The sequence below is a fragment of the Malaclemys terrapin genome, chromosome 2, assembly GCF_027887155.1.
Source record: "Malaclemys terrapin pileata isolate rMalTer1 chromosome 2, rMalTer1.hap1, whole genome shotgun sequence".
In the NCBI taxonomy this organism is placed as follows: Eukaryota; Metazoa; Chordata; order Testudines; family Emydidae; genus Malaclemys; species Malaclemys terrapin.
The window spans coordinates 50,897,884-50,921,045 of NC_071506.1; the positions used below are offsets into that span (position 1 = coordinate 50,897,884).

Genomic DNA, 23,162 nt, shown 5'->3' on the forward strand with positions numbered 1-23,162 from the left:
ACTTGGGTCTTTAGGACATCTCAGTTGGATGATTGCAGGTTATGGTTCCCAGGCCTTCAGAGGCTTTATTCTTTAAGAGCCGGATTCTACAAGAGGTTCAGCAACTCTGATGTAGCAGTAAGGCCTTGGCTACACTTGCAGCTGTACAGCGCTGTGAGGTAAACCTGTCTTCGTACAGCTGAGTAGGGAAAAGCGCTGCAGTCTGTCCACACTGACAGCTGCCAGGGCAGTGGTGTGGCCACACTTACAACATTTGCAGCTGTGTTGGGAGCGGTGCATTATGGGTAGCTATCCCAGCATTCATGTGGCTGCAATGTGCTTTTCAAAACAGGGGGGTGGATTGTGACAGGGAGTGTGGGAGGAGAGAGAGTGCTTTTTGGAGCATGTCAGCTCTCTATTTTGCAAGTTCCGAACTCCCGGCCCCCTGCTCATTCATTTACTCACTCAAAGCCAGCTGCAAATGGTTTGCTTTTCTCTGTGGTATGAGCTTTGAAACCGGCACTTCCGCATTCCTGCAGCCAGTCACAACACTGGAGAGGATTGGCCACTTGACAAGGTGATTAGTACAGTGCTGCTGCAGCCGTGTACCCAGGGAGATACAGCGCTGTAAGTGCTCTGCCAGTGTGGACGGGGAGTGAGTTACAGCGCTGGGGGAGGCTTTACAGCACTGTAACTTGCAAGTGTAGCCAAGGCCTGAGCACCTTTAACTCCCATGGAGATCAAGAGGAGCTGAGGGTGCCCTGTACTTCACGGGACCAGGACATAGGTGAAAATATAGCTGGAATTCTGCAGTTTGTAGTGCCAGCTTGCTCAAGCTAATGACTGGCCTCTGAACTTTCCATTGTCCTCTGAACTGATCACAGGAAAGGTTCCTGCACAAAGGCAGCACGTTTGCATTTTCTGAAGTGGACTAAAGTCATCGGTAGTCTGAAATGGGAAGATTCATATACATCTTTGGATGTATTCTCTTAGCCTACCAAGGGTGCATGGGAATTTGTGGTGGTCTCTCCAGTGAGATTTCTCACCTTTAGAATTTGTGTTATTGATATGGCTATGTATTGCCCTGCCCTTTGCTAACTTAAAACAACGTGGACTCCAGAGTCCCCTATAGTCTTTGAAGGTATGCTGCGGATTTCTATGCTGCCTTTTTCATTGTGTCACAAGGACGCTGACTCCCTGCCTGCAGTGATCAAAAAGTCGCTGGTTGTTAATATCTAGATACTTATGGGAGGCTTAGATCCGATAGAAATGAGTGCTGTACACAACTAGACACAGAGAAAGCTTTCCAGCAGGGACCATGTCTTTATTTTCAAGAGAAATTAAATAGCAATACAAATATCTCTGGTTACTTCTAAAAGGTACAATCAAATGTACATTGTATTTAATTAGTGTTAGTCAAGCACTTTGAATAGGTTATGTGCTAAGTATTGGAAAACTACTAACTTGAGGAAAAAACAGATGTTATGGGCCAGTCTTTCCAAACTAAGCATGTAAACATATTGGCACTGCCTAACTTATGTATAGAAATGCCAGAGGTGTGCACAGTGATCAGATCTGTGCAAGCACATGGCCAGTTATGTGTCTGAGTAGTCCATCACTGTTACCCAATTTAACCATAACTTAGGTACATTGACATATATAAGTTTGCTTAATCTTGAAAATGTGACTCTCAAACGCATAGAAGACAGATCTGAATAATGCAGAAGATTCGATATTTTAATAAACACCTTAGTCCCAGCAGCTTCTCGTCAGTATCTTGTCTTGCATTTTAGAAGGCAATATAATTGAATGACACTGTTACTGTATTAGTTTCCATAATGTATTTTAAATTTAAAATACACTGTTTTAAAATAGAGACCTACGAAGTTCCAGCTTTCTTTTTCTTGCTCCAGAAAGAGATCCATTCTGGTGCCTCCTAGCTCTGGAACAGAGTTGCACATGCACCTGGTTTTCTCTAAGGGCTTGTCTACACTTACCGGAGGATAGACGCTGTGGCAATCAATGCATCGGCAGTCCACCAGTCGCTCTCCCGTTGACTCCTGTACTCCACCTGATCGATAAGAGTAAGGGGAGTCGACGGGAGAGCATCTCTCGCTGATATTGCGTAGCATGGACCCTGCAGTAAGTAGATCTAAGCTACGTCGATTTGAATTATGCTATTCACGTAACTCAAATTGCATAGCTTAGATTGACTTTTCCCTTTAGCCGAGACTAGGCCTAACAGGTCTCTTAGCTGCTTAGCCTAGTACACAACCTGATTCTCCATTCATACCTACATAGACCAAAAGTAACTGCAGTGAAGTGAATAAAGTTACAATAGTTCTGTACTAGTGTAAGAAAGAGGAGAATCCAGCCAGTCTTATTTCAGAATCCACTCCATTCCATTAACAGGGCTCAACCCAGCAAGATGTTGAGCACTCTGGCCTTTATTCAGTAACACACACCTAAGCACATGCTTAACATTAAGTACAGAAGAATGGTGACTGAAGTCATTTGCTGGTGTGAGGCCAAAGTGCTTAGCACAGAGTCTTAAGTGGTTAATCTGCTGTTGCTACAAGGATAAAGAACCCCCGTTGTCCACTGTTTCCTGGCTGGCCTGATTATCAATTATAATTTTTAAAACTAGAAACCCAGATCAGTACTACTTTGATTTCCAGTACTCTAGAAAAACCCCCAATGTAAGTGTTTCACCATTTCACTACGGATGGCAGTGGGTTACTAAGTCAGAAGGTCTCAGATAACATCAAAATTCACTTTGACAGAAAAGCACGTTTAATTTTGCTTGTTCTGATTTCTCTGCATACACAGTACTTCAGCACTTTAGACTAAAAATAATCAGTTGTGCAATACTGTACATGAACATCACAAATAAATCACTCACATTCCAAGAAGTGAAAAAAAGAAGTTAAGAAACTTCAAACATTAACACTTCAATACAATTTCCATTCAAGTCTCAGTACAGGAACTGAATGCTTGGAAACCAATGTTATTTTGAAATTACAGCATTACAAGTCCCACTAGGACTTCTTTTAACAATCTGTAATATGAAGTTAAGACTCATCCTGGAAAAGTTAAGTTGGGAGGCATATAAGCAGTAGTTAGGCCACAACTCCTCTCGGTCTTTAACAGAATTAGCGGAATCAGTTTTAAATTGGTAGGGACCTAGATTAAAACTAATTCTACACTCTGGTTTTCCCCTAGTCACACTTGAGAGCCAAACTATTTTCACTGAATGAGCCTGAACTGATTTTAAACCTTGATTATAACTAATTATATAGGTGTATATGGTGATTTACGAGGGGGGGGGGCAGATAACACAGAAAATCCCAAAGCCTTCCATAGAAGATTCTGCCCCAAGGAGCTTACAATTTGGCACCCTGATACTGCAAGATGCTCTGGGTGGGTGATCTCTGTGTCCATATGCAGCCCCATTAGGTCCATGTGCTCAGAGCAGCTTATGGTAGCTTTCAAATACTCTGAACCAAACTGACTGCTTGTAAGCCTTTATGACGTTACTACATTTCAAACATTCACTCCAGCAGTGAATTTGGTCATGTGTGTACATAGGGCCTTAGTCTCTCACAAAAATACTCTGTAGTAAGGCTCCACCCAGTAAAAGTTATTTTTTAATAAAAATTCCATCTGAATTTTTCACTGTAAAAATGATACAAGATTGGCCAAGTCCTGAAAATCTCTTTTAAAAAAACAAAACATTTAAAAATAGTATTGAAGTTAAGTAATTATTATTATTATTTTTTAAGATCATTTGGCCCTACCAAAAGTAAAACAAGTGATCAAATTGGGTCTGACTTGTTAAGCATACAAAACGTTATTGCAACTCTTTACATGTGTGTTGTAAGAAACCTGTTGTTCTAAACACTGCAGTCTGATGTTACGAAGCCCAAGCCGCCAGCTGCTTCATATCATCTTCATCTTCCACTTTCTTCCTGGAGGATGCTACAGTGAGAGATTAACAATAATCAGTGACTCAAGTAACAGAGCCATTTTATTCACTGGCAGCAGGATTTGTGTAATGCTAGTCAGCCTAGAGGTATCTCAAAGCGATTTACCAAATAGTGAGCTAAATATGGTAGCCCAGGGAGTAGGCAGACTAAGTGCACAGCCATTATGCTCTCACCAGTAGCTCACTTACAGCCCTGGACATTATGGGTCTGATTCAACTCCCTGACTTCAATGGGAGGTATTTTGAGCCCTAAACACTGGAACAAGGTGGGGAAAAATAAATCAGTGGATAAAAGTTAACTCAGAGTAAATGGTTCAGAAGGACTCTAGAAAAAGAAGGGCTGTGTGTCTAGTTATTAGCTACTGCTTGATTTCAGAATGATACTGTTCAGGAAGCAAGCGTGGCCCATAAGGAAAGGAACTGAAGCTATGTCTGTAAATTTATGAGCTTTCATTTAATTCGCTGGTAAATACAAGATCAGCGGCAAATTTCAGGAGAAGGAGCCATGTTACTGAAATGTTCTGAATCCAGGTCACCCTCCTATTTCAAAAGAAACAAATGGCTGCTTTGCCAGAAAGGGGGGGAATAACTCCCCATTTCTGGGTTACCTACCTATGAGTCATTGGAAAATACTGCCACACCTATGTTAAAGGCCAAACAAATGCCAGAGGACATGCAGCCATTTACACCTGCACAGAATTTGGTCCTAAATGTTTCCATGAACCAAACCATACACCCCATTACTTCATCTGGGCAGGCACAACAAATGGGTAAGAAGACTACACTAAAAGTTAAAGCTGAGTTAAATGCTTCATTTGAGCTTTCACTCTCTTCCCCCTTCTCTCTCAGGACACGGCTTAATTAAAGGAAACTTAAAATGGCAGGCATTTTACCAGGGCGGGAAGGCAGCGATGTGGATGGGACACTTGGCAATCTGACATCCGTCATTTTCTTATTCAGTTCTTCTTGCTCCAATTCCTCCAGTTCCGCCATCAACTCATCCTGAATGCAAGCAAGACATCATTTGCAAAGTTATATTTCAAGCAATGGGTTCAGTTAACATCAAGGGCATCTCAAACCACAATCACTAATCAAGGTACCATTAGGAACATAGGACAGGAAGGGATCTCTTGGGTCATCATGTCCAGTCTCCAGCTATCTCAGGCAGCTCCGTCATATAATCCATTTCATAAATATGTCAAGCACCATCTTAAAACCAGGTAGTTTGTGTGTCCCCACAACTCCTATTGGACGGCTGTTCCAGAACCACTCACCTCTTGATGGTTAGAAACCTTCTAGTTTCCAGTCCAAATTTATTCATGACCAGTTTATATCCATTTGTCCTTGTGTCAACATTGTCCTTTAGCTTAACTAGCTCTTCTCCCTCCCTGGTGTTTATTCCCTGATGTATTTATGGAGGGTTGTAATATCCTCTCTCGGCCTTGGTTTTGCTAGGCTAAATGAGACATGCTTTTGGGGGGGTTTGTCTATACTGCAAAAACAAAAAATGGCGAGTCTCCGAACCTGGATCAACTAACTTGGGCTTGCAGGGGCTAAAAATAGCAGCCTGCAGCCCAGGTTCTGAAACCGAAAAGGAATGTCAACACTGCTGTGTTTAGCCCCATAGTGCAAGCTTGAGTCAGTTAACCCAGGCTCTGAGCTTTGCTGCCGCAAGGGTTTTTATTTGTTTTGCAGTGTAGACATACTCAGTCTCCTCTCAGAAGATAGGTTCTCTATTCCCCTGATCATCCCAGTATTTCTTCTCTGCACCTGTCACAGTTTGAATTAATCTTTCTTGAATATGGGTGACCAGAATTGTACACAGTAGTCCAGTGAGGTCTTATCAGTGCCTTGTATAACTGCATTAATACTTATCCATCTCTACCAGAAATTCCTCACCTGATGCCATTGAACTAACAGTTTTAATTTAACAAAGAGGATTGGAAAACCCATTGGTGTTTTGTTACATAATACAAATTAGCTTAAATTTCAAAATAAAAAGTCATTTGAAAAAAAAAATTTAGAAACAGTAAATTTCTCAAAACTGACCCTTCTTCTGTGAAAAGTTCTGGCAAATGGACATTTTGACGGACTAATGTCTTGTCAAAACATTCCCAACTGGCTCTAATTAAGACCAGAAAGGATGACTATGATCATTTAATCTGACCTGCATAATACAGGCCACAGCATATCTTTTAGAGAGCCATCCAGTGTGGTTTAAAGGTTTCTAAAGAAGACAGATTACATATCCTGTCTTTTCATTTAGCAAAAGTCAATGGGAAAACAAAACAAAATAAAGAAACCCATTGTTCTTTAACAAGTCACCAAAAGGCTAAATATTGAGGAACTGGGCAAAAAAATAAACACAAAGGATGGTTATTTTTTGAGGCACGTATTAAAATCTTTAAAAAATATATATAGATAGATATAGAGGTATAGAGGACTGGAACACTGTATGCTTGTTTTCAGCTGGGGTGGAAAAGGCGATTAGAGTTATTTTACTGCTTTGGACATGGTTTAAACAATTCTTAGTGCTCATCATTTCAAAATCAATATATAAAAATCTTCCAACTTGCCATGGACTTTGAGCTTGATTCCAAGAGGTGCTGAGTGCTTTCAAGAATCAGTTGCTACCTTCCATTGATTCCAGTGCTTATCACTTCACAGGATCAGACCCTTAGGCCCGCAGTGAGAATTAGTATTTTTTACATTTGAAAAAAAATTTGGTTTAAAAATAATTACGGGCCTGATTAAGTGCCCAAAGTCAACAGGAATCCTACTGACTTCAACGGGCATTGGATAAAGCCCTAAGGCCTAGATTTTCCAAAGATTGGATGCCTAAAGATGCAAACAGATGCCTATTGGGATTTTCAAAAGCACCTGAAAAGTGCCTAACTCCCATTGGAGTCAATTAGAAAGTTTGGCACGTAACCCGCTCAGGCACTTTTGAAAATCCTACGAGGAGCATATCTGCATCTTTAGGCAACTAAATACCTTTCAAAGTCTTGCCTTGAGCGTTTAGAGTTGCAAACAGTACAATGTGGCATACAAATACTGACGTTCAGTGCTCCAGATAGACCCACACTTGACTGGGTGTATATTTGGAGCACTGCAAATCACACATTTCAGGTATGTCCACACATACAGGGTAAGAACATGGAGAGCGAGTTTGTGAGATCAAAACTTCTTTTAAAAATATCTATTATAAATGATTAAATGTATCCAAGCAATTTTTGTCACAACTTGCATGGGGAAAAAAGGCTTAAAACAAATCACCACACAATAAAATAATCACTGTATTAGGCGGGTACATCTTTTATCCTTGACTTCATTGCAATACTAACCTCATCAAACTCATCACCAAACCCAACTCGGTTTGAAATAGCTTCTGAGATCTCCTGGGCAACTGCTTGCTGTTCAGTGATATCGTCCATCAGAGAATCAATTTTGTCTAGGTCCCTAGAGAAATAGTATTTAAACTGTTTTTAAAATACACATTCTTAGACCACATCTGCCTTGGGAAAACCTGGTCTGAAAAGGTTCTGGTCCCTTTATTAATAAAAACTCTGAATACAGAAAGTCTCCAATTTAAGGTGCCAATTCAGCAAGATACTAAGCACATGCCGATCTTTAAGCATGTGAGAAGTTGACAAGTCAAACATGGCAGATGTTAGTCCCATCCCTTAATGCACTACAGTGGTGGGGGGGTGGAGTATAAGACCCCATATTGAATAGAACTGATTTTACTTCAACAGGCTTTAAGCACATGAATAGTTTTGCTAAACTGGGGTCAAATTAGAACACCTTTAAAAATCTGAATTACACAGCCATTTAGAGACTTAGAGGAGCAATATGGACTCTTCTCTCCTAAGTGCTATTCTTTTGTTGCTCTCTCTGCCCTCAGCACCTCCCAAAGGCAATTCAGACCTAATAATAACATCCCTGTGCACTTCGTAGGACGGTAGGGCAACCTTTCAGATTTGCTGTTGAGACAAGCTATTTGTCTTCCAAATATAACATTCCAATATCGGGAGCGTTCCCCGAACATTAAACATTAACAAAAACAAAATCAGAACCAGGTGTCTCAGTGAAACTAAAACATTTAATCCATACAGTCAGAGGGCGAGTTTTACAGCACTGAACCCCCTACTGTGGAAGTGGACAGGATGCACTTACATATTTTCATGCACTTTTTTCATTGCTTGTGCAGCATAGCCCATATTCTTGAACACTTCTGTGTTGGTGTGGGAATTTTCCAACGCTTCCCGCTGGAACTCAATGGTGGAGAGCGTCCCATCAATTTGGCTCAACTGTTTCTCATACCTCTTTTTTCTCTTCAGGGCTTGCAATGCAGCTATTGTGTAATCAGAAAGGACAGTTAACTGTCTTTTCAGACTGAAATGCACATATGAGATTCAGTGACAGTGAACAGTGTAAATGGAACAAAGTATAATTTAGGAGACGCTGAGTTAAGCATTCACATTCTCTTGCCTTATTTTAAGCTGTTATCTATAAGCACTGGCACATAAACAGAGGGAAAACAGGACCTACTCCATAAAAGGCACTGCTCCGTGGTCTGCCTGCCTGTTCTGCTATTGCACGAATCTACCCTGTGGAAATAGGTTAGCACCTCTTGTGTATCAGAGAGAAGCAGCATTGCTTGGAGTCCAGAGGCAGCATCTTCCTTCGCTGCAGTTGGCCCTGAGTTTCACCAGGTCAAAGCATAAAGCAGGACAAGACAGGAGGAAAAGAAGGAGCATCAGAGCGGGGCTGGAAAACAGGAAAAGGAAAAAAAAAAGGAGAAGGAAGGAAAAGGAGGCTGGAAAACAGGAAAACCAAAGAAGATGGAGAAAGAAACTATCACATCACTGCTGGTGTCTGTCAGTGATGCTCCTTGAAAGTCACATTCTAGAATTGGCAAGTGGCAGGAGCAATAGAAATCCAGAGTCACCTAGCCAAATAGGTCAATTAGCTGGGAGGGCGGAGTCAGATTTCTTTGGGGCTCAACATGCTTTAGATGGATCTATTTGTCAAAAAACGGTTGTAGGGGCCAATCCCTGACCCTTACATAGATTCATAGATTCTAGGACTGGAAGGGACCTCAAGAGGTCATCGAGTCCAGTCCCCTGCCCGCATGGCAGGACCAAATACTGTCTAGACCATCAAGACCACCAGCAAGGTTCAGTCACTGCCTACTATCTCTGTGACTCAGCAGAAATAATACAGCAACAAACAGGATTTTTCAGTGGGAGCACAGCAGCATAAAGATACCATAAGGCATAAGCAAAACACACACAAGAAAATATGGCCTATGCTGGGGTTGAGGAGGGGTTTCATTCAAGCCCTGGGTGTGGACAGCTGTCTTCCCACAGGCATTCTCCCACTTCTGTCTTTCCAGCAGGCTAGTCTGCCCCTTTAAGAACAGACATTGGGGGATTTATCAGACCCAGCTGGGAAGGGGTCAAGTTATCCCTATAAAGGGCTGAGAGAGTTCAGTTGAAGGGAGATCTTCTGGAGGGAGGTTGGCTCCTGAGACTGGCCCTGGAGCAGAGAGAGGCACCTGCAGCCTGTGTTGCTCAGGGAAAGGGTCTTGGGTGTGGTGTTAGTCCTGCCTGGGTTGGGAAAACAAGCAGCAGCCCTACACAACCCTTCCTCATAGGCACTTGTGCCAGGAAAGCGATGGAGTTAACCCCTTGTGTATTATGGACCAAGTGATACTCCTACACCCTGTCACACTCCTTTCTTTCTTCCTTCTCACTCATATCTCATTTTTGAAGCTGCTGCAGGACTAGAAGATGACTGTAATACTGCATGTCACTGGAGCTATAACTAGCCACCAAATGCCTGACTGATCACCATATTTGGGGTCGGGAAGGAATTTTCCTCCAGGGCAGATTGGCAGAGGCCCTGGGTTTTTTTCGCCTTCCTCTGCAACGTGCAGCACGGGTCACTTGCTGGAGGATTCTCTGCACCTTGAAGTCTTTAAACCATGATTTGAGGACTTCAGTAGCTCAGACCTAGGTTAAGGGTTTGTTGCGGGAGTGGGTGGGTGAGATTCCGTGGCCTGAGTTGTGCAGGTGGTCAGACTAGACGATCATAATGGTCCCTTCTTACCTTAAAGTAGGGTTACCATATTTTGTGCCTCCTAATGGAGGACACTCCCGGGGGGCCCGGCCCTGCCCCCAGCCCCGCCCACGCCCCCGCCCCAACTCCGCCCCCTCCCAAAGTCTCCGCCCCCTCCCCTGCTTGAAGCCTGAAGCAGGTAAGGTAAGGTAAGGTAAGGTAAGGGGGGGGGAGGGAGAAGGAGGCGCGGCGCGGCCCAGGCTGGCCCCCGGCAGCTCCAGCCTGGGTCGGCTCGGGCCCTGGCCGACCACCCCCGGCGCACCCCCCGGCTCCCAACCCCGCGGCCCGGCTCCTGGCTCCCCGGCCCGGCTCCCGGCTCCCCGGCCCGCGGGCCCGGCTCCCGGCTCCCAGCCCCGCGGGCCCGGTCCCGTGGGCCCGGACCGGCCCGGCACTGCGACCCTGGCCCGGCCTGGCCCCCGGCCCGGCTCCCGGCCGGGCACCATGCCCCCGGCCCCGCACAAAGAGGTCCCGGCCGAGCCTCCCGATTTTCCCGGACATGCCCGGCTTTGGGGGATTTCCCCCCGGACGGGGATTTGAGCCCCCAAAAGCCGGACATGTCCGGGAAAATCCGGACGTATGGTAACCCTACTTAAAGTCTCTGACTCTATGACGACTGAGAAGATTATCTATTGTGCTTCATTCAGACTGCCTATCTGCGATAATGCTGAATCTAGATACTGTGGTACCTACACCCACAGATGAAGCCAGGCCCCTTACATAGGTTCAGAACAGTCACCATATGTGGAAGTGCACTGAAATCCACTGTGTTTTACTGATGAATGCCTTGCACTGTGTCTTATCCGTTGTACGAGGACAAATGTTTAGGTAGATTCTGAAATACAAAATATCTTGCAGTGCCGCCAGCAAAGTGTTTTGGGAGGAGGAAATTGTAGTTACAACGTCCCACCACTCAAAAGTACCCAAAATTGGAATGTTCAGATTCAAGATCCACCCAGTTTTGCTAGGCTGGTCCAGTGACTACAAATGTACTGAATTGGGATAATGTGTCTCAGCTGACATTATATAAAAAACCCTTTGACAGTCGGAACCAGAATTTCCACAACCTACGTACATATTATTTCAACTTCACTCTGAATCTTCCCCCCCCCCCCACCACACACACACTTGCATGCATTTTTCATGCTGTTTTACTGCCCTCTGCTCCCAAAGTGCAAAGCACTTCAGCTCTCCTGCTTCAAAATCACTCACTCAACCCTTTTTAGGGGCTACTTAATCATGGATTCACAGTTGTAAGACTAGAAGGGTATTCTAACCTCCTGCATAACACAGACAGCTTTCAACTGCTCTGGATAAAAGATTTTTCGCTATATCAATGTATTTTATGGTGCCACGTGGCAGAAAAGTACACATGAATTTGGGGGAAATGTCTGTTGTGAGGGAATGTAAATTAATAAGACAAAGAAGGCATTTTTGAGCTGTGGAACTTAAAAATGGTGTGTGTGTTAGAGTGCCCATATTTCCCCATCTGAATATGGGACACATGGTAAAATTACTGTTATTCAAGTGAGTTCAATGCCAATCAATTGTACAAGTGTTCAAATTATCATCAAGTTGACTGAGTCGCTGTAAAAAAGAAATACTGCATAGTCAGATTCTTTTTATTTACCTTATCTTTAAGACTTTAGGGTTCACGTGGAGAGGGGTAACACCCCCTACTCCACCACACATCTGGGGAGCAGTGACACACACACACACACACGTACACCTCTCTCACACAGGAGGGGTGACCAACCAACCTGACCCTCCCTGTCCAGCACTCTCCGCCCTCTGTGCCTGACTGGGTCCCCAGGACAGACCCACCTCTCCTGGTACCTGGCACCACATCTTCCTAAGGCAACACGTGGGGGGCTGAAGGGGCACGCAGGGCCACACCCAGATTTCTGACAGGGTTCACACCAGAATGTGGCCAGCAGCAGCCTTTTGGCCCTGTGTGGGAGGGAAGGGACAGGAGCTGCTTCCAGCTGCAAGGGAGGAGGAGGGGGTGAAGGGATGACCTGGCCTGTGTCTTTGCAGAGTTCATCTCTCCGTCCTCGACCCCTGTGGCTGGAAGCAGCTTGTCCGTTCCTGCCCGCAGAGTGTAGGGTTACCATACGTCCGGATTTTCCCGTACATGTCCGGCTTTTTGGGCTCCAAATCCCCGTCCGGGGGGAAAGCCCAAAAAGCCGGACATGTCCGGGAAAATCGGGACACACCGGCCGGCGGTGCGGGTGCTCGGGGGCCGGGCCCGTGGTGCGGTGCCGGGGGCTCCGGGGCCGGGCCCGCGGTGCGGTGCCTGGCCGGGGGCTCCGCCAGGGCCGGGCAGGCCGGCGGTGCCAGGCCGGGCCGGAGGCTTGGGGGACGGGCCGGGGACCGCAGTGCTGGGCGAGCCGGGGGCCGGGCCCGGCACCCCAGGGCCGGGGACAGCCTGGGCCGCGCCTCCTCCCCCCACACTCCCCCTTACCTGCTTCAGGCTTCCCGCGACTCAAATGTTCGCGGGAAGCAGGGGAGGGGGCGGAGACTTTGGGGAGGGGGCGGGGCCCCGTGGAGTGTCCTCCATTGGGAGGCACAAAATATGGTAACCCTAGCAGAGTGTCAAAAGGCTGCTAACACCTCCAGGCTTCTGCTGGACACGGACATAACAAAGCCACCTCCGGCCACAGCATAGGCAGGAAGGGGTTAATCCAGGGGTGGGCAAACTATGGCCCCTGGGCTACATCCGGCCCACCAGCTGATTTAATCTGGCCCTTGAGCTCCTGCTGGGGAGTGGGATCTGGGGCTTGCCCCACTCCCACGCTCCAGCCGGGGAGCGGGAGCAGGGTTGGGGGCCGCTCTGCATGCACGAGCTGCAGCTCCACATGGCTCCCGGAAGTAGCGGCATGTCCCCACTCCAGCTCCTACGTGTAGGGGAAGCCAGGGGGCTCCACACACTGCCCCCGTAGCTCCCAGTGGCCTGGAACTGCAGCTAATGGGAGCTGCAGGGGTGGTGCCTGCGTACGGGGCAGCGTGCAGAGCCGTCTTGCCACACCTCTGTGTAGGAGCTGGAGGAGGGACATGCTGCTGCTTCCAGGAGATGCTTGATGTAAGCGCAGCCTGGAGCCTAAACCCCTGAGCCCCTCCCATGCCCCAACCCTGATCCCACTCCGACCCTCCAAACTCCTCAATCCCAGCCCAGAGCTCCCTCCCACACCCTGAACTCCTCATTTCTGGCCCCACCCCCAGCCAGAGCACTCACCCCCTCTTGTGCCCCAACTCCAATTTCATGAGCATTCATGGCCCGCCATACAATTTCCATACCCAGATGTGGCCCTCGGGCCAAAAAGTTTGCCCACCCCAGGTTAAGCCCTAAGGATGCATTGTGCACCAGTGCCCAGGGAACCTGACTGCAAGGGCTTCAGCAAACCTGGCTAGAGAGAGGTGGCTCAGCTGGGGAGGGTGCCTAGGGACCGGAACAGCCCTGTACTCTCTGGAAGCAAGACCCAGGGTGTGGTGGAGTGCTAAGCCCCTGTCCGGGGGGCTGTTGTGGAGCCTGCAGGTTCCCCCCCCCCCCCCCCCGGTCCCATCCCACTACTCCAGAGCTTAGCTGAGGGGCAGAAAGATTTCCCTGTGCTAGCGCTGTGCCAAAGTCCCACACATGCAGGGCTTGGCTCTTCCTGGCCAGCACCCTAGGCCAGAAGGTCTTGGGCTTTTCCAGGGCACTGACCCAGCCAGAGGCAGGGTGGGGGGAAGGAGGAGTCTGCCTGCCAGGCTGTTGGTGAACTGAGCGCTTTGAGCAGGGGATAGTTCTCCATACAGTGCTGGGAGTGGGATGCGCCCCACCAGGAGGGGATATAGAGGACACGGGGAGCTGGGTGGGGTGAAGGGAAAAGGCAGGGAGAGGAGAGCCAGAGGGGAAGCATGTGAAGGGCTGATGGGTGGGCAGCAGAGGCAACACGTAACCAGCCCCCGCCTGGCGCCTGCCCGCACTCACCACCACAGCAGCTTGAAGCCAGTGCCAGCTGGAAACAGAATCAGGGGTGGGCCCCTGCTGGCCGAGAGCTGACACGCAGTGGTGGCTGCGCTAACAGATCAGCAGGGGGAGGGGGGTCTCCACCCACAAAAGAAAGTCTATTTAAGCCCATGGGAGACCCCTCCATTTTGTCTTCAGCTGGCTCAAGAGATAGCCGTTCCACCTCCAAAGTATGCCTGGAAGAAACTGAAACAAAGGACAGTAACCGCAGGAGGCGAGAGTGATTACTGGACCCAGACTAGAAGGAGACTAGTCTGTAAAAGGAAGCTTACTGGAATTCCTCTGAGGGTGAGGTTTTTATCTATATTCAGTTTTCTTACTGTATTAGGCATAGACTTGCATGTTTTGTTTTATTTTTTTTGGTAATTCATTTTGTTCTGTCTGCTATTACTTGGAACCACTTAAATCCTACTTTCTGTATTTAATAAAATCACGTATTAATTAACCCAGAGTTAACCCTGAAAGGGGGCAAACAGCTGTGCATCTCTATCAGTGTTAGAGGGCAAACAATTTATGAGTTTACCCTGTGTAAGCTTTAAACAGGGTAAAACGATTTATTTGGGGTTTGGATTCCATTGGGAGTTTAACACTCAGATGCCCAAGACAGGAACACTTCTTATGCTGCTTTCAATTAAGCTTGCAGTTTGTGGGACATGGTTTAGACCTGAGTCTGTGTTTGTGGCCAGCAAGCGTGCCTGGCACAGCCAGGCAGGTCTCTGGAGTCCCAGGCTGGCAGGGAAAGCTTGGGCAGTAGTAGTCTTGCACATCAGTTGGCAGCCCCAAGGGGGTTTCTGTGATCCAGCCCGTCACATATACAACATTCCCATGCCCCCACTTGATTAACCCATATTTGTGAACTGAATGCCACATTTGCTAGTTATCACATTGCCCAGTATTATGTGATCATGTACATAAGAGGCAGTATTGCAATACATAAAGGCAAGGGAGTTAAAGCTTCCCTGTGAATCTCAGATTTGAATTTCTACATTTCATAGATTCCAAGTCTCAAAAAAAAAAATGTTCAATTGATTTAGGGTTTTTTTTTTTCCCCCTTATTGCATAGACATATGACTCCTTAAACATTTGTAACTGTTTTACAAGTAGATGGTAGAATTGTACTGAAATTCTTCTCAGAAATGCTACTGTATAATAAATAACCCAGCTGTAAAGGAATAAATGACATCAAAAAGCAAAGAAAATGAGCAGAGGAGATAAACTTACTTCACAGAATGAGACTGAAAAAGGATGTTCTCCATTCCAAAGATTTCAGAAAAAGAATAGAGCCAGGCAGGAAGACTCAGAGTATAATCTGAGAAAATAAATGTAACACCAATTTAACCAGGAACAGAACTATGTTTTCTTCAGGAAACAACAAGCTTACATTAACACTAATTTCAGAGTGGTACCTGTGTTAGTCTGTATCAGCAAAAACAACGAGTCCTTGTGGCACCTTAGAGACTAACAAATTATTTGGGCATAAGCTTTTGTGGACTAAAACCCACTTCATCAGATGCATGGAGTGAAAAATACAGTAAGCAGTGATATATATACATACACACACACACACACAGCACATGAAAAGATGGGAGTTGCCTTACCAAGTAGGGGAGTCAGTGCTAAGGAGGCCAATTCAATTAAGGTGGAAGTGGCCTATTCTCAATAGTTGACAAGAAGGGGTGAATATCAAGAAAGGGAAAATTACTTTTGTAGTGCTAACGAGGCCAATGCAATCAAGGTGGATGGCCATTTCCAACAGTTGACAAGAAGGTGTGAGTATCAGCAGAGGAAAAATTACTTTTTGTAGTGACCCATCCACTCCCAGTCTTTATTCAGGCCTAATTCGATGGTGTCCAGTTTGTAAATTAATTCCAATTCTGCAGTTTCTCCTTGAAGTCTGTTTTTGAAGTTTTTTTGTTGAAGAATTGCCACTTTTAAGTCTTATTGAGTGTCCAGGGAGATTGAAGTGCTCTCCTACTGGTTTTTGAATGTTACAATTCTCGATGTCTGAGACAGAGTGGATGTGTCACTACAAAAAGTAATTTTCCCTCTGCTGATACTCACACCTTGTCAACCATTGGAAATGGCCGACGTCCACCTTAATTGAATTGGCCTCGTTAGCACTGACCCCCCCAATTGGTAAGGCAACTCCCATCTTTTCATGTGCTCTGTGTGTGTGTATATATATATATCACTGCTTACTGTATTTTTCACTCCATGCATCTGATGAAGTGGGTTTTAGCCCACAAAAGCTTATGCCCAAATAATTTGTTAGTCTCTAAAGTGCCACAAGGACTCCTCGTTGTGTTAATACTAGTCTGCTCCTAAGAAGTTCTGAGCACCTGCAGCTCCCAGTGAAGTGAGTGGCAGCTACCAGGGCTCAGAAGCTCTCAAGATCAGGTGCACTATGCTGAGCCACACTCAGGCTGAAGCAGAGAATCTCCTGAGGTGTCAGGAATCACTTGGCCTGTCTAGCTATACTACTTATAGGGTCTCCATTACCGTACTATCAGAGCACTTTGCAGTCTTGATTGCATTTATCTTCACAGCACCCTTGTGAGATAGGGAAGTGCTGTATCTAGAGCTGCGTGAATAATGGATTTTTCAGTTCATGGCTAATTGCAGAAAAAAAGGAAGATTTTGGATCATACCAAAAATGAAATGTTTCAACATTTTCAGCACAATGGAAAATAAGTATGTATGTTTCTGGTCAAATCAAATGTTTTGTTCTAATAAAAATTACTGCTAACACTGCTTTGATTTCAACTATTTTAAAATTATTTTGTTGTTTAAGGAAATTAAAAGAAACTCCGAAACAAAGTGGTTTTGAACCAAAAAACTAAAAAACACACTTCATTGTGAAAATGTCAAAACTTTTTTTGTTAAACCTTTTGCCCCCTAGTGAGTAGCAATGCAACAAATGAGGGAAACTGAGGCATACACAGACTTCAAAAAAATATTACAGAAAATTTCTCACTTCATCAGACTAGATATTTGGCACAAATTTGTCTATCCTCAGGGCTCTCAAATTAAGAGGTATGTTAGGCGGTGAGCAACGTGTGCCTCCCACAAGATCTGTTCTGTAAGAGTACTGATTAATTTAGCTCTCTCTTACCCAGTGGGTCAGATTTTAATCTCACACTGCTGCGAATAAGGAGTAACTTGAGAAGCTAATGGAATGACACCAGTGTAAGTGACATCAGGATCAGGCCCATAATTCTTAAAAACTTGTGGGAGAAGATTGTGTGTATTTGTTACAAATAGCACATGACAATTTCGGGTCTGATTCTTAAAAAAAAGGACTAGGAATGCTGGCTGTAACATATGGTACAGTAAGGGTGCTGGGGAAGTTTCCCCATACAGCTCTGCCAATCCACTTCCTCATCTGACATACTCCCTGCTATTGAGATGATGGACTTGTTTTGTGGTAACATGAAACTGTTGCATCATTGTTCAGCGTCAGTAACCTTATGACAACTAAGTCATTTACAAGGAATGTCAGAACACCAGGCATGCCCAAATGCATCAACACCACACTTGCGGCAGGCTCTATTAGTAATGTCCTAAGATGGTTATTATTATCCCATGCCTCTACCTAGGGTTTGTCATCACTAATCTGCTGTATGACTTTTGACGTTCTAGCTAAACTTTGTTCCTGGTCACAAAAGAAGATTATTCCCTTTTTACGTGTTCAATTTCTTTTCAATCAATTCTTAGTGTTCATGGAAAGTGCCAGATTGAGACCACAATCTAATTAAATAAATGCAGCCCAGGCAGCAGCTTTGCAGACTTCCCCAGCCTACCTCACCAATGGATCTCAACTCTGAACTGGAGGTATTACCTCTAGCCATTAGAAGGTTGTTTCATTCTTCTATATGCTCATTCAAGTCCTTGGTTTCTCTGCTGAAATTGTAGGCTAATGGTGGGTTTTGTGATGTGGAAACCACTCCACAAAACACTGCCCAGAGAACACCAATGCATTCATGTGGGCAAGCACATCACCATCAAGTAATAACCACTTTTGGCCACTCCTGACTTGCGTCTGGGTTTGAACTGCTGATACAGAAGTATGAAGAGAATGCAATGGTAATCGACTTGTTGATTGGAACTTGCATCTTTCCAATAACTTCACCTTCCTCCCCTCTCTCAAACCTATTCAATTTCTAAAATTATATTTTAGATCACTTTCTATCCTTTCAATTTCTTTGGTTTTCTCCGAGTGCTGAGAAAAAAAAAGGCCAGACCACAGTAGGGATCAATAGGTGTAGTGCAAATTGACTCAAGTCAATGGAGCTAACTGAGGATGTGGCACAATGTGTCTGCAAAGAAATTCAGTACAAACAGGTGATTGTATATGGTGCACAGAGAGATTGCAAAGCTGTTGTGGAAGGAAACAGAGCTTGTAATGACAGCACCAACACAAAGAATTCCAAAAAGTTGCACTTGTATCCTGGCCAGAGAGAAAACCCCTACAGTTAGTGTAGCTGCAATGAGATGTTAACGTGGAAAGGTGGAAGTCATTTATGACTACATTTGTAGCTACTTTCAGACTAAGATGCAGGAATTAGTTGTATTCTCAACAATTATCAGTGAGGAAGACGACAGATTCTAATATCTTTCTATTTGTGTAGCTATTTTATTATAGTTCTTAAGTCACATTTCTTGGGCTGGCTGATGTTATGAAGAACTGGGGCCTGAATGGGACCTCACTAATGTTAGTGTAGCTAAGCTCAGACTCACGCACCTGGAATCTAATGAGGTCATTCCTGTTCAGCCAGTATGCATTCTGTATGGGATGTCCCAAATTCTGCAGTGTACATCCTACTCCTGTCTCAGACACTCCTATTTTAGGTACATAAAGCCTCTCAGATCATGCAATTACAAATGAAATTGTCCCCAATGCCCACTCTCCCCCACCCCCGAAGTATTAACCCCAGCTAAGCAAAGTAAAATCAAACTTGTACTCACTCCGTTTCTTATAGCTCCAGTTCATGTAACAAGATTAATGAGGTATTATCTATTTTCCTTTCAACTAACTATTTTGCAAAATATACCATAGTATATTGACTAGTATGTTATTAAATATCAATGATAATTAAAACACACAATGCTCGAAACAAATGAAATATTTTCGGGGATAGTATACTTGTTTTTTTATTATTTGTTCACTAGCTAATTTGCAAAATTCAGTCATTTACCGATGTGGTTCTCAACCGGGGTACATGTACACCGGGGGGCCAGAGTGTCGAGTTGTATGGGCCTGTGGTGCCCATGCTCCACCACCGGCAGCACAATGGGGCTAAGGCAGCTTCCCGCCCACCTGGCTTTGCTTCCAGCATGTCCCTGCGGCCCCTGGGGACGGTGTGTGTGTGTGTGTCTCCATGTACTGTCCCCGCCCCAAGCTGCGGCCAATGGGAGCTGCGGAGACAGTGCCGGCAAGCAGCAGCACAGAGATCCCTCCGGCCCCCCGCCTACGAGCTGCTGCCAGAGGGGAGTGCAGGTCGCTTCCAAGAGCTGCCCAAGGAAAGTGCTGCGTCCCTCTCCCGCACCCCAACACTATGCCCCAGCCTAGACCCTGCACCCAAACTGCCTCCCACAGGCTGACCCCCGCAGCCCCTCCCGCATTCCAACCTCCTGCCCCCACACCCAAACTCCCTCCCAGTGACCGTCCCCTGCACCCCCTCCTGCACCGCAACTCCCTGCCAGCCCGCACCCTAACTCCCTCTCAGTGCCCATCCCCGCACCCCAACCCTCTACCCCAGCCCAGAGCCCGCACCTCAATTCCTTCCCAGAGCCCACCCTCAAACACCCTCCCAGAGCCCTTTCCCCCTCCCCAAACACCCTCCCAGAGCCTCAGGCAGGGGGGCAGGACTTGGACCTGTTCTGGGCACCACCAAAAATTATACAAACCTGCCACCCCTGCCTAGGGATACACAGAGGTCTTCCAGACGGTACATCAACTCATCTAAATACTAGCCTAGGTTTACAATAGGCTGCATAAAAAACACTAGCTAAATCAGTACAAACTAAAATTCCATACAGACAAAATGAGAAAGTAAGCAATTTTTCAGTGATAGTGTGCTGTGACATTTTCGTATTTTTAGGTCTGATTTTGTAAGCAAATAGTTTTTAAGTGAGGTGAAATTTGGGATACACAAGACAAATCAGACTCCTGAAAGGGATACAATAGTCTGGAAAGATTGAGAACCACCGATTTGCAATATCTCAGTCATTTGTGCAAGGATCTATTGTGTTGACTTTACTCACTTTCCTGTTGTTCTTATACAGTTATCTACCTAGTAATCCTTTTTAATTAAAATCTTTAACTCCTGATAATCCTTAGAGAAAAGTACAGTAAACCTAAAGCACAGCAGGCTACCCTTAATAAGCAGCCTTCTATGAGACTTCTCCAAAGTATCCTCCTATATATTTAAATTACATGACATTAGCCTTTAAATTATTCATCAGTAGAAAGATCGAGTAGAGGGGAAAACCCACCACTGAGATTGCCTACTAGCATAGCACAATTTTAGTGATATATTAAATTTCAGATCTAAAAAGATCTTGTTAAATCCAAAAGCTTGTCTCTCTCACCAGCAGAAGTTGTTCCAAAAAAAGATATTACCTCACCCACCTTGTTTCTCGAATATCCTGGGACCAACACAGCTACAACAACACTGCATACAATATTGCCTCTCATGATATTTGGGGAAGGGGGAACGTGTTTCAAGGCAGCGGTCCTGTACTGAAGATTATTTTATAATTTCAGCACCATAGTTGGCTCAAACAGTTAAAAATCCCATCACTGAGCTGTTAAAAGTGGACTTCTGAGCAAAAACACTGAAGTTTAAAGGGGCTAAAATTTCTGAAAAAACAGCTTGTTGCAACTCTAGTCAACTTATTGCTAAGGGTGCTCAGATTTCCCTGCTTTTGAGATTCAATTATTTATCAAGACAACAGAAGGCCTGCTCCTGCACTCTCAGAAATTAATGGGATTTTTTTCACTGACTTCAATAGGAGCAGGATCAAGCCCATACTATCCCGCTGCCACAATGCTGATTTATTCCCACAGCTAAAGGAAGAAAGATGGTTAGTGATTAAGGCTCTGTGTCGAGAAATGTGGGGTCATTTCCCAGTTCTACCATAGACTATCATTTAATCCATTTATATACATCTGTAAATGTTTCCCCAACTTCCCCGTAGTGTTGGAAGAATAAATCGGTAAATAGTTGGGAGATGCTCAGGTACTTCAGCAATGGAAGCTACTATTTTTCTGCTGCATGGTTGGTGCTTTATTTCACCTCCCTAAGGCCAGACTGTGCTGCTCTTATTTATGTTGAGCAATCTTTGCACCACAAGTACATCCCACTGATGTCAACAGAATGTAGGGTGCAAAGTACTATTCGATATTCATAAGGGCATCACAATCTGGCCCACAGTTAATAAATTAGTTAAGGGCAAGATAATTTAATTATTGTGAGCATGGAACAGATTAAGCTGAAAAGCATTGATTACACAAAGCTTTTCTTGTACAGCACTAGTGTACAAACATGAAAACACACCTCCTCTAACTTCACACACCCAAAAATGTTTAATGTTTAGCAGGAGAGTCTCTAGGAAGTCATAAAAGAAATCAAACACCATGTATATGCAGGTTTAAAAATAGATTAGACTCTAGCATGAGCCAATACTCTCCTACAAGACCTTCCATCGTGTCTTTTTTCTCTGTACCAAAATATGGCATATAAAAAGGAACACAATGAAGATTGATACATAGTTGGTCTCTACATGGAAGTATTTAAACTCATGCAGGATATTAAACATTTAAAATGCCATGTTGATGGATAAACTAAAATGAACTATCCCTGTGCTGCCCTGCCCTATACACACACACACTCCAAGAGAGAGAGAATTACACCCAAATTCATCTGCTTCTGGTGTTGTAATGTGCAATACAGACATAGTTTTCCATTCAAACAAGCTGACATGCCTAGCAGGCATTTACACTGAAAGCCAGTGATCTCTCTGCATCGCACTGCCCTACAAAGACCACCAATGCCAGGAAGCAGCCCCGGCCTGAGAATAGCAGCTGGCTACGTTTCCCCCCCACCGCCAACTTCCCAGCACCTGCCGTACAGCTCCCAACAGGTGCACAGCGGGCGCTTTTGCAGGCCCCCCGTGGGGGCGGGCTGGCCAGTGACGGCGGGGCGTGGGGGCGTTGCCCAGGGGCGGTGGCTCTGTGTGTAGGGGTAAGCCCGCAGGGGGCGGGGGCTGGGCTCACCTCGCTTATTCCTGGTGCCGTGCTGCTTGGCCGCGGCCAGCTCCCTCTGGATCCTGGTCTCCAGATACTCCTGCTTCTTGGTGAGCATCTCCTCGGTCTCCCGCAGCCGGGCTAAGGCCTCCTGCGGCGTGGGGCCCGCGCGCCCCTTGGCGCGCCCGGGGCCGCCGCCCTTGAACAGCTTGCCGAGCTTACTCATGGCGGCGCGGGGGCAGTGGCGGTCCGGGCTCGGCGCTGCAGCCCCTGGGGGTCGCTCAGCGAGCCGCCAGCGGCCCGGGCATTTCCCGACTGACCGGCCTGAGCAGCGCTGGGAGGAGGCGGAAGCTGCTGGGCAGGGAGGCGGGGGACCACGTGACGCTCCCCACACCTGGGCCAGGTGTCACCAGAGACTCCGCCTCCTCTGAGCCCTTTGGACCCTCTCTGCGCATGCGGCTCGGGGGAGGAGGCTGCCCAGGGTGACCCCCTGCCTGGCTGCTTCTTCCCCTGGCCCCAGTCAGCTGACCCCAAGCGGGACCATCGACGGCGATCGCTCTGCCCCAGGCCAGAGTCCCCCATCTCCAGCTGTTACTGGGGGGCTCACCCTGCCTGCACTAGCCTGGTTCAGTTATGTTCCCCTCCATTGGCAGCACCCTGGACGGTAAAAAGGAGCTGGAACCCCAGCCTGAGGCATCACCTCTCCCATTGCTCGCTCCTTCCCAAACCCTATGCAAGACAGATGGGCAATTAGTGGGGGGAAGGGGTCAGAGAGCTGAGCGGCAGAGGGGATGGGCAGATAAGAAGCCCTCAGTGGTGAA

General features: G+C 46.1%; 1 protein-coding gene across 1 annotated transcript; it reads right to left on the reverse strand.

Moving 5' to 3' along the window:
* Positions 1 to 1,282: 1,282 nt before the first annotated feature.
* CHMP4C (charged multivesicular body protein 4C) lies at positions 1,283 to 22,713 on the reverse strand. Its single transcript, XM_054018558.1, has 5 exons — positions 22,372 to 22,713; positions 8,141 to 8,318; positions 7,309 to 7,423; positions 4,858 to 4,966; positions 1,283 to 3,957 (listed from the first exon to the last, which is right to left on the reverse strand). Exons 1-5 carry the CDS (start codon positions 22,565 to 22,567, stop codon positions 3,893 to 3,895), a joined length of 663 nt encoding a protein of 220 aa, XP_053874533.1. The 5' UTR covers positions 22,568 to 22,713; the 3' UTR covers positions 1,283 to 3,892.
* Between the last annotated feature and the right edge of the window lie 449 nt (positions 22,714 to 23,162).

Bases quoted from the DNA above. Each gene is read 5' to 3' on its own strand.
- CHMP4C (XM_054018558.1), bottom strand. From the start codon at position 22,567: ATGAGTAAGCTCGGCAAGCTGTTCAAGGGCGGCGGCCCCGGGCGCGCC. The intron at 8,319-22,371 runs GTGAGCCCAGCC...ATTACACAATAG, and splicing joins CGGCACCAGGAATAAGCGAG to CTGCATTGCAAGCCCTGAAG. The intron at 4,967-7,308 runs GTTAGTATTGCA...GCTTGCATTCAG, and splicing joins TTGGTGATGAGTTTGATGAG to GATGAGTTGATGGCGGAACT.